Source organism: Prionailurus bengalensis, chromosome A2 (assembly GCF_016509475.1).
Source record: "Prionailurus bengalensis isolate Pbe53 chromosome A2, Fcat_Pben_1.1_paternal_pri, whole genome shotgun sequence".
In the NCBI taxonomy this organism is placed as follows: domain Eukaryota; kingdom Metazoa; phylum Chordata; class Mammalia; order Carnivora; family Felidae; genus Prionailurus; species Prionailurus bengalensis.
Genome location: NC_057348.1, coordinates 62,579,409 through 62,591,331, shown reverse-complemented (window position 1 = coordinate 62,591,331; position 11,923 = coordinate 62,579,409). Strand labels below are relative to the sequence as shown.

The 11,923-nt window shown below is 52.4% G+C and overlaps 1 protein-coding gene across 1 annotated transcript in view; it reads right to left on the bottom strand.

The window, feature by feature from the left end:
• Positions 1–539: 539 nt before the first annotated feature.
• Positions 540–11,923, bottom strand: part of ABCA13 (ATP binding cassette subfamily A member 13) — a 114,058-nt gene continuing 102,674 nt past the window's right edge. Inside the window, exon 18 of the mRNA XM_043588436.1 lies at positions 540–827. Coding sequence (XP_043444371.1) covers positions 769–827 — 59 coding nt within the window. The 3' untranslated portion in view covers positions 540–768. The remainder of the gene's footprint in view (positions 828–11,923) is intronic.

The window sequence follows — 11,923 nt, the reverse complement described above, 5'->3', positions numbered from 1 at the left end:
GAGCGGCTTTATCACCACCCGTGACTCCATGTGTCTGTGAGCAAAGTCTGGCATGGGGAACTCTCCAGAAGGCCTCACTATGCTCACTACATGAACACCGTGTTTAAGACTTAGCCCAGGTGGGACGCCTGGGTGTTTCAATGGCTGAACATCCGACTTTAGCTCAGGTCATTCATGATCTCGAGGTTCGTGAGTTCGAGCCCCGCGTCGGGCTTTGTGCTGACAGCTCAGAGCCTGGAGCCTACTTCGGATTCTGTGTCTCCCTCTCTGCCCCTTCCCCACTCATAATCTCTCTCTCTCCCTCTCTGTCTGTCTGTCTGTCTCTCTCTCAAAAATAAATAAACTCTAAAAACATTTTTTAAAAAAAGAATGTACCCCAAGTGCTTGGCTGGCTCAGTCAGTGGAGCGTGTGAGCCTTGATCACGGGGTTGTGAGTTCGAGCCCCACATTGTGGGTAGAAAGGACTTAAAAAAACAAAATCTTTTTTTAAAAAAAGCCATTCTACCCCAAAAAAGTGTCTGGAAGATGTGGGGCCCCTGAACTTCGGGAAGTTCACTCCCTTAGACAATTTTGACTTAGAAAAACCGGGGTGTGTAGGATAAGCTCATGTTTTAAACTCGGTCAGTGCACATTCCCTTCTTAACACTCATTTTCTTTCCACTTTGGAAAGAAGCGCCCAAGCCAGCACCACTCCGCACAAATGCAGCAGGCCGGCACCCTGGAGCCACCCAAAGACTCTGTTCCACCCTCACCCAGTAGTCCCAAGACTCACATCTTGTCCTCGTTCAGCAAGGCCCCTCCGTACGGGTGGCTGTACAGAGTCACTCCTGTGAAGGAAAAATGGAGAGATGAGCCCTCTGCCCGCACGGTGAGCAGACCCCGTGCCCATGAGACGCCTCCTGTCCACTCGGTCCAGGCGTGACCCACGGGGACCCAGAAGGGCAAATGCACTGTGCATCCTGGCCAGTGCGGGGACCCTGCAGTCCTGTTGTCAGAAACAACCAGCACGTTCAGGACGTGCCTCGCACGGCAGGCGCGGGGCTGATGTTTTATGGCCCAATCCTTATAAGCATCCCTGTGGCGGAAATGATACATTAGCCACATTTTGTGGGGGTGGAGGAACGGACTCAGGAAGACTAAATTACAACAGGCAAGGGGATTATCCGATGGAACCAGGGCAATAATCAAAACTTCCCCTCTCGACCAAGCCACGTCTAGACAGAGCGAAAACCGAACCGTCTCAATGGCCCAGCTGCGTGCGTGGAACCCCTTCTTCGGTTTTTCGTCGTTCGACTTCCGGGGGCTTGTGCGTTAGTGTAGACAACAGCCAACACGGAGAAATCTCCACCAACTTCTCAGTTTTAAGGATCTTACCATAAAGGCTGCTCGTGTCGTCACACGGCCTTCCCCACGCCAGCCGATGGCAGCCCGTTGGGTACCCAGGACTCCGGAACTTGAGGCAAACGACTTGTGTTTCACCTTATTGTCCAACATGAGCCAGTCGGTTTCCCTCCTCGGATTGGCTGTTTCAAATGCCCGCAGCTACATGTGTGGGGGCCACCTCCACGGGCACGGTTCCTGGGCAGCCTGTGTTCCTCTTCCCTTTGGGCTCCCTTAATGAAGCCCATTATCGTGTTTTGCATTCTCTTACGGCGGCATATTAAATCCTTCCAGAAACACCGCAGGGGTAGGAGTAAACATAAATAAATTAAAAGGTACAGAACTGAAAACCGCTACAGTTCTCCAAACACCCCACGGCTTTGCCACCAAAGAGTCCTGACTTCCATTCACGGGCCACCTGCTCCCCCCTCCGGTGATGCCAGCCTTTCCCCATCCGTCGTGGACTCAGCCACAGGCCGAAGCAACTTCTCTCACAGCAGAAAGAATGGTGGAGCCTCCTGGTTCAGCAAGCCCACTGTGCAGTGTTCCAGAATGATTTCTTTGACTTTAAATTACTATCTTCCAGATGTTCTGCTGGGGGCTCCCACGGTGTGTGCCGAATGCCGGCCGCGCGGTTTCCCAGATCTCATCATGCACTGGATTTATTTACACGTGTGTCCTGAACGGAGTTGTGTGGTCTTGCCTCCCTGCCTGTCTGGACCCGTAACACCTGTTTTCCTCCCATCTGTCTCTTTCCCTGAGCTTAGCGTCACCCCTCCTCACAGTACATGCCAGCCCCCACACCCTCTAGCTCGAGGGCGGCCCTGCTCATGCTGTGCAGGGACACACACCGTCAGCAGGCTGTGCAGAGGCTTACAAAGCTGTGGGGCCCTGCCAGACGCGGCAAGTGTCCCGCTGGGTGCTGGGAGCAGGAGGCGTGTGTATTCAGTGCTTCGTGTGGCTCCTGGCTGCGCACAGGAATGAGAGCTTTCTAGATCAGACAGCATGCAGAGAAACGCGGTTAGCTGACAAGGGCTTGGGAAGCGGATGCTTCTAGAAATATGGGAGGATCTTGGACTCGATGAACCTGAAGATACAAACACACTCACTGGGGCGCCTGGGTGGCGCAGTCGGTTAAGCGTCCGACTTCAGCCAGGTCACGATCTCGCGGTCCGTGAGTTCGAACCCTGCATCAGGCTCTGGGCTGATGGCTCAGAAACAGGAGCCTGTTTCTGATTCTGTGTCTCCCTCTCTCTCTGCCCCTCCCCCGTTCATGCTCTGTCTCTCTCTGTCCCAAAAATAAATAAACGTTGAAAAAAAATTAAAAAAAAAAAACACACTCACACACACACACACTCGGACAAGACACAGCATGACGCACCTTCTGACAGCTAGAGAACCACCACGAGGCAAGGAAACCAACTCGGTCTATAATGTTCTGGAGGATAGATTTTGTCCAAGGAGCCAGGTTCAAAACATATAGCAAATCACATGACTAGAGGGCTGGCGCGGCGGTCCCTCTGACCTCTGGGGCTTCCGGGGAAGAGGGCACGGGGGTGTGTGTGCGTCCGCCCCAGACCGTGAGGCTGGCCCTGACGATTTGCACGCTTCTCATGAACACGAATCGCACGCGCAGTGCCGTCCTGATGCCGTGAGCCGTTCTGGTGACCTGTCGGAGCGGATGGGGTCCTGGGGCCCCTCAAAGTTACAGCCAGCCGGTCAGAGGGAGGGGCGGCCTGGGACCCTGGGGGTGTAGCTGGTATCTGAAGGCTGCCGCCCTGTGGGGTCTGCGCTCCCTGCAGGCGGTTAGTACCTGGACTGAACCGCAGCTCTCCTACTTGGGATGAAGCAGGATCCTGCTCCCGGAGCTCGATTTCCCTCCTAGTCTGGGAGAAACGCAGGCCCAGCCAGGAGTCCCCAGCTCATCCAGGACCATTAATGTCCCCATCGTGCCCCCAGTCACCAGACTCAAACTTACGTCATCCTCACCCCGTCCCCCGTCATCCCCCGCGACACATCCGAGAAGATGTCAGGGTCTCTCCCCTTCCACGCCCCCCCCCCACCACACATCACACCCCTGCTCTGGACCACGGGACACACACACCTCTCCCCAGCATCCCACCCTTCCCCCCCAGCAGCTCCAGAGGATTTCCAAGGAGAAATGTAAAGAAAACACAGAGTCTCTATTTTTTTTTTTAACCTGGACATAAGACACCTGCCTTTAGAGTAAAGTCCAGAGTCTCACGTTATCCGACTCCCCCACCATTCCCAGCGGACACACAGGATGGCCACCACGGTGTCCCCGGCTGCAAGTGTTTCCCCTCTTCTTACACAGAGGCTCCGACTTAATGCAAGTTCTCTGATGGTACGACAGTGACATGCATACATGTTCTCTTGAACAGAGATCTCTTCCCGCGCTGGTGACACTCGCTAGGACCTGAGCTGCTCCCAGGCAGCCTCGTGGTCACAAGGGTCAGCAACTGAGGCCCTGACCACCCTTCTGCTCCCACACAGCCGCTCGGCTTCTCATCTTCAGGTCCACATTCAACCAGTTACATGAGACATTCGGCAGCTTATTATACAACAGGCTTTGTGAGAAGAGCGTTTTACCCGCCTGTAGGCTCGTGTAGGTGTTCCCAGCACATTTAACGCGGGCCAGGCTCAGCCGTCATGTCTGGGACGGTGGGTGTGTCAAATTCACCTTCTGCTTATGATGTTTTCGACTTCAGATGAGTTTATCGGGACAAAACCCCCTTGAAAGTGGAGGAAGGTCTGAGCTTCTCTGCCCAGCCCCCCTCCCTTCTTGCAGAGGCTTCCTGAAGATGCTAATTTGGGAGCACCTTCCCGAAGAGGTGGGGCCGCAGGGGGAAGAGAAGGCGGTCCTCAAGCCCTGAGCCCTTCCATACTTGTGATCAGAGAGTAGGGGCTGGCATCCGAAGTAGATGAAAACCCCCCTGAGGCTCTGTGCTGTCCGTCCTTCAGGCCGCAGGGCACCTGTGTGAGCAGCCCTGTCACATCCGTGTGAGGACGCCCGTCTGCGTCTCCTTCACATCCGCAGAGCCACGGCGCAGATACCGGAGACAGCCTGTGCCGGAGCTGGGGTTCCAGACTCCGGCTGCAGGGGCCGCCCCTATTTTCTCCCCTCCCTTCCGCAGATGCTTCCGATTTTCCAAGGAATGTCTGTGTGCAGAGGGAGGGGGACGAGGCCGCAGGTCCAAAGTCCCCACCTTGCTCCTTCTACAGTGTAAAGCTGCCAGCATTTTGGGGGTGTGTTCAATTATAAAATGTTAAACTACCACGGTCGGGTTCTTATTTTGATCGGGTTGCGTGAACATCTTTTCTTAACTTCAAACTGTTGGGTCATTGCCGGGAGATCAAAAACTACCCTAATATTGGCTTTCTGTCCGCCCGTTCCTCTGTTACGAATACACTGCCTTTCATGGTCGCACATACCCTGGACCTGTCATCCTTCCCTGGCTTTAATGGAGGAGGCGGGAATACACCTGGCCCTCGACCCACAGACGGAGCGAGCGATGGCTCCTGTGCTCAGCAGTCCCGATGTGCCAGACCCACGGCCGGACGTTTTCAGGACACAGTCTCTCACTCGGTAATCGGGCGATGAGCTCTGCGATGCACAACCCAGCAGAGTGCGCAGGAAGATCCTTGTGAGTCAGCTTGCAGCCTTCAGGAACCGGAGTCCCCTCCGGGGAAACGGAGCCCCGAGAAGCCTCCCGGTGCGGACACACCCTTGACTTCCAGAAGCTGAAACAGCAGCACATGACTGTGGCAACTGTCCCCAGCAGGTGACCTGTTCCTGTTCCTGACAGAGGCAGGACCCCTAAGTCGCCTCCCAGCACACAGGGCACCGGGACCCTTCCCTGTGCAAGGGACACGCTGGGTGCCACAAACACGCTAACACAGAACAAGAATCCCACCAGGGCAGCAGGGGACAAGCAGGAGCACTTCACCAACGGGCCGCAGGAGAGGAGCCGTTGCGTCAGCCGTCCTGCCCTGTCTGTCTGTCCTGCTCTGGAAGCTGAGCCGCGTAGGCTCTGACTACCTGGCTCTGAGAAGGACCAGGCTACCCCAGCCCCCACCCTCCGGGCCCTCCCCCTCAGTGATTCAGAGAGGTCACAGCTTCTCATCCTGTGCTAGCTTCCAAGAGTCCTACAATTTACATATTTTACATATGGTAAATATTTAAATACAATCTTTTGAAGAGCACACAGGCTGCCTCCTTGCCCGGCAGGAAGCCCCAACAGCCAGAAGGCAGCCGGCCCTCCAGCTCAGGGCTCCTGGCACAAGGGTCCTGGGGAAAAAAAAATTTAATGTTTATTGCTTTTTGAGACAGAGAGACAGAGACAGAGACAGAGCGTGAGCAGGGGAGGGGCAGAGAGAGAGGGAGACACAGAATCCCAAGCAGGCTCCAGGCTCCAAGCTGTCAGCACAGAGCCCGACCCGGGGCTCAAACCCACCGACTGTGAGATCATGACCTGAGCTGAAGTTAGACGCTTCACCAACTGAGCCACCCAAGTGCCCCTTTAATTTTTTTAAGTCTATTTACTTTCAGAGAGAGAGAGAGAGACAGGGCGTGAGCGGGGGAGGGGCAGAGAGAGAGGGAGACACAGAATCCCAAGCAGGCTCCAGGCTCCGAGCCATTAGCACAGAGCCGAATGCAGGGCTGAAACCCACAAGATCATGACCTGAGCCAAAGTCAGATGCTTCACCGACTGAGCCACCCAGGTGTCCCTTTAATTTTTTAAGTTTATTTACTTTGAGAGAGAGACAGAAAGTGCATGAGCAAGGGAGGGGCAGAGAGAAAGAGAGAGAGAGAGAGAGAGAGAGAGAGAGAGAGAGAGAATCCCAAGCAGCTCACAAGCTGTCAGCGCAGAGCCTGATGCAGAACTCGAACTCATGAACCGTAAGTTATCATGACCTGAGCTGAAACTAAGAGTCAGACTCTTAACCGACTGAGCCACCCAGGTGACCACAGGCACCTCTTTAAAAGGCCGCCATCACCCCAAATCTCCACCATGAAAGTGAGAAACGCTCTCTGAAAAGCAAGATCCAGAGGAAGGGCTGTGCAGCGTGGTGCTCCAGAAGGAAGCCATCAGATGACCAGGAGAACCCTTCAACTTGCTTTCTGAGGCTTGAGCCCCACTGGGGTCTTCTCACCAGTTTAGGTAAGAGGACAGCACATCAGTGTCAGACCGGAACCAAGAACATTCTGGTTTTGTTCTGCTCTGGGGGACGGGAATCCGGGCACCGACCACAATGGTGGGTTGGCTGGGATTTGACGCCTCCTTTCAACAAGCCCCCCCACCCCCGCCATGCAGAGTCCCTGGTGCCCAGTGGGGACACACAGGAGGTGTGTGTCCCAGGAGGTCAAAGAGGAGGCGGCCCCAAGGAGGGAGCAGGTGGGGAGTGAGACCTCCCCCCTCCCCGGGAAGGACCCTGCCGATGACACAGGTTCCCTGTGCAGTGTGAGCAGCCCCCTGGCCGCAGACAGAAGCAGCGGGGGGAGGGGGTGCCCAGCAGGAACCCCGGCGGCTCTTTGGCTTACAAATGCTGCTAACTTTCACAATCTGCTAGCTTGCAATATGCTGTCACTACTTTCTGTAGGAGAGGCTCTGTGGGAGCAAACGGATTTCAAATCCAAACGAACGTCTCTCTACACGCGTGCTGAGATTTTGCTTGTGTTTTGCAAAAAGCGGGAGAGACCGAGAGTAAGTGAGGGTCACATGTGTGTCCATTTTCTCAAAAGTGAAAGCGCCATCAGAGGAAAGGACAGAGTAGGCGGCCCTGTACCTCCCGCGGGTCCCGAGTTTCCCCAGACCCCGGAACGAGAGGCACAGGCGCGTGCATGACCGCTTGCCCTCCGCTGCCTTCTCAGCTCCGCCAGCTGCTCCTTAAAACAGGAACTACAGAAATCAGAGCTCCTTGGGGCGCCTGGGGGGCTCACTCAGGTGAGCGTCTGACTTGAGCTCAGATCTCACGGTTTGTGGGTTCGAGCCCCGCGTGGGGCTCTGTGCTGACAGCTCGGAGCCTGGAGCCCGCTTCGGATTCTGTGTCTTCCTCTCTCTCTCTGCCCCTCCCCTGCTTGTGCTTTGTCTCTCTCTCTATCTCAAATATAAACATTAAAAAAAAAATTTTTTTTAAGCAATCAGAGCTCCTCCTGCATACCCACAGACACAGGGCGGGGACTTGACTGTCTCGCAGATGGGCCCCTTCCCCCTCCAGGACAGGGCTTGACTTAGAGATGGGGCATCTTTGGGCATGGGAGGCAGGCACGGGGAAGAAAACCGAGGCAGAGGGAAGTTCTATCGACTTATCTAAGGCCAAACACAGCACAGTGAGATCTACAACCCTGATTTTCTGGATCCCAGTTTATCCATTTTACGTGCAACTAGAAAAATCATTTGCAGCCTTTGATGTTCTCCTTGCAAAAACCACATTATCGCAATGGACAATCTCCATAATCGGGTGGTGATTCCCATCGTATTATGTGTGTTCAGAACTGTATTTAGGTGACAACAGCCTTGTGATGGGATCTGGGGCTGATGATGCTGGTGAGGAGTCCATGGTGAGGGGTCCGGGCTCTTCAAGGAAGGGACAGTGGTTTCAGCCCCCGAGGAGAGGGGCTCTCATGCATCGCATCAAAGGTTCCCAGAAGGAGGTTTCAACATGTAAATTCTGAATACGCTTGATTTTTCTTCGTTTGATTACTCTTACCATTTATGTTTCAGCTTCTCCACGAGCTGGCCCACGGCCACATACCAATGTATAACATCAGCTCCCTCATTTAGTATTCTCACCATGCCTTCCAGACTCTGTATATCTGTCATTTGTAAAAATGCACATCTGTGCTTTTGTCTCGTATCCACTCTGACAAAAGATGCTTGTCTCCAATTCAACAGTCACTGCTGGGTCCCTTCCTCTTATAAAACGGACATCTCTGTGCGCATTCACACCCAGATGTCTGTAAGCATCTCCAGCAGAAGAACAGAGTTGCCTTCACATCGATATATGCGCAAAGGACTGTTTTCTTTCAGTTAATTTGCTGTGAGCCATCGGCGCGGGGTGGGGGAGGGAGGTTGGGGGGGGGGGGGGCATGAAGGAAAAAATGTTCGTTCAGTCCAACGAAGTATTAAGAGAAACGTATGCAATCCAAGAGCTGTTTCAATGGCTTTCTCTCTGTGTTCCTCCTCTTAATCTCTCCTGGAAAAAAGACTCTTTTTCCCCTCAATATTGAGGTTAATTATTACTCTTCCCAAGGAATAAATAGATGCCAACTGTAAAAAGTTTTAAAATAAAGAGTAAAATTAAATCCTAACCTACTTTGAAACCAGCCAGAGGGAATCATTGTTTGCACATTGATATTAATTATTTCTAAATGCCCAAGGTTTTCTCGACATACGCGTGTTACTATCGAATTATGTTTCCCATTCTTCATCTTCGACTCCATCGATCGTTCTCGACCTTCAAGTAATGTTTTCATCACACACACACACCTGCACCTGTGTGATCCCCTGGAACCAATGTCCATCAGGTTCTTTGATTCGTTCTGTGGATTCAGTGTTTTCCTGATCTTACTTTTGGTTAATCTCTCACATGACTGTCCTTCGGCATTCTTTTTTATTAGGAATATATCTACAACCTGTTGGGATAAGCGCTGGGTGCTGTACGTAAGCCAATTTGACAATAAATTATATTCATAAAAAAAGAATATATCTACAGCATGTTTTTTGAGCCACGTCCAACATAAGTGTATCTTTGAGGCTTGTTTACTTTGAGACAACATCTCCATTAGGTACAGAATTGGGGGTGTACCTTTATTTTTCTTTCCGTATTCTGTAGGCAGTATTCCCTTACCCTCTGGCTTTTGAGGTTGTGATTAAAAAGGAAGAGACCAGGTTCTGGTTTCTCTAAGATGGGTTAGCCCCCGTCTTGCCAGGTCCCCTCCCTCATGAGGACCCAGACATCACACACCAGCTGGAAAGAAAGCGGCAGGTGTCTGGGGCCCTCGGGACGTGGGGAACAGCGTGGCGGGTGGCAGTGAACTTCCTGGTGTCCTTGCAGCTTCCCGTGTATCCCAGACAAGCCACTACAGAAGCCCGCAAAACGGGAACCGTCAGGAGCAGTAGAATGTGACAGCCACACGTGTCTACCCAGAACCACTGCCGAGGAAACTAGATGGAGGGATACACTGAGGACAGCGCAAATAAATCAAAACAGAATCCCGAAAAGCTGATCAAGCCTCTCAAAGGGAAGCAAGAAGAAACAGAGGAAACAAAATCAACAATTAAGTGTCAGAATTAAGCTCACGTGTGGGTAAAGCCCATGCAACGTGAGCATGTCTGTCAAAAGGCAGAGCTCGGTACGGTGTGAGCCCCAACCTTCAGAGCCTCAAAATACCAGAATCAAAACTTTACCCCGCTGAAAGGAGACATGGACAAATCCACCGTTATATTTAGGCATTTCAATACCTCCCCCTCTGCATTTATGGAACCCTCGGACAGAAAACCAGCCAAGATATGGATGCACTGGAGCCCACAACCACCCACAGAGCCGTGGAATACACATTTCGAATCACCCGTGGAAACGGCACCAGGACAGACCACATCTGGCTGGACCTCAGAACAAACCTCAGCCAAACCTAAAATAATTAAAATATGCAGAATGCATTCTCTGACCACAGTGAATCGAACTAGAAATCAATGAGAGAAAGACAGCAGGCAAATCTCAAAAACCTAGAATTTAAACAACGCTCTTCGAAATAACCCCTGGGTGAAAGAGGAGGTCTCAGAGGGAATTTTTCAGAGTCAGAAGCTGGTCTTTTATTTGTATTAATTTAAAACTAATTGGATTTTGCTATTTATAGCTTTATTTTAAAAAAATGCTGCCTTTATCTTTGAACCTTTGAACATTCAGCAGGATTGCTTATCGATGATTCCTATTTCCAGAGCTCCCAGCTCAGGAATTTTGCCAGGATCACAGCAAACCCTCCCACTGGCCCAGACTTGTTTTGTTTGGTTCTTGATGATGGTTTTCTTCTGACATCGCTGTTTGTTCCCTTAATCAGTGTCCGTCCGCTTCCTTTCTCCCCCTAATTCCTCTGCTTCTCTTCCCGGTGTCAGTTCTGCTATCATCTTTTTACTCTGTGTTCTTAGAGAATATTTCGTGGTTACCCCTTTACATCAAAAATTCTGAGTGAGGGAGAGAGCTCGGCAATCAATAATGTGCTTCTCTGTATCCAGGGAAAATGTGTATTACCATCTGGTCTTAGCCAGTTCCTTTGTTACTGAAATGTATCTGACATGGAACATTGTGTCCGTTTAAGGTGTACAACTGCGGATTCGATACATGTATATACCGCAGGATGCTTGCCGTGGGATAACAGCCAGCTTTCTTTTTCATCTCAGCCTGGCCTCTCTGTCTTATCTGTCTTCTCGTGTTTCCCAGAGTTCACACATTTCCTGGTGCTCCTGTGGGGGTAAACTCACAAGACGTGTCCCAGGACAAGACCTTCTGGGGGTGAGCAGCGTCCCCTCCCAGGGGCGTGGGGCATTTCCCGGTAGCCAGGCTGGGTGTGACTGCTGTGACTTGTCCGTCTGTTGCTGTCCCTCCTTGATCTGGGCAAAGGGGAGGCTGGTCCTGATGCTGCTCTGAGCTTGGAGTCCTCACATCCTAGGATGTCTCCGCACCATCCCCACGTGCTCTCGAGTATCTCCAGACCCTTAACGTTCAGGCTGGAGGTCACTGATGACAGCTGGTTCCCGATACCCGCAAGCTGTTCCTTCAGCAGCTCTGCTAAACAGATCTGACATGACCTCCAGTTCTCACGCTGGGGGTCTCTCGTTAGGAACTGGGGGTGCGTGCCTGGAGGCTTGATCTTAGTGTAAGTAATGCAGGGCAAGCCATTATCTGTGTCACTCCTTGCTCCTGGGCTCATCCTTGCCCTGACTACGGGCACATCATCATCCCCACAAGCAAGCTGTGCTGACCTTGCCCACTTCCTCCCCGGGGCTCCTGGCACCCCAGTGAGCTGTGGCCTCCAGAGGATACAGATGGAAAGGGAGCAATGAGGAGGAAGCCTGGGTGGGAAGGAGAAGAAGACGTTTTTCTGGCTCTGGACGCACAGCTGTCCCGCCCTGCCCCCAGCAGGTGTCTCAAGGTGGCAGGTGGTCCCAGCACGTGAGCACAAGGGAGCAGTGAGGGTGAGACTCTTTACCTGATCCCCACATACTCTTTATCCCCCTGCCTCAGGGATGAAATTATCCTCGAGGCCTGAAGGTCCCCAGGGTGGCCCGGTGTTTCCCAAACTTGGCTGTCCATGGGCATCACCTGGGTCATTTAAAATCTCCTGACATTCAGATCAGAATCTCTCTTGGGTCTGCAACGGAAATCTGTATTGCTCAAAATTCTCAGGTGACCCCAATGTGCACACAGTGGGACCACTGTGGATCTAGCCCACACGATCCACAACAGCCAAACTAGGGTAAGAGCCCAGGTGTCCGTCGACTGATGAACTGATAAGGACACC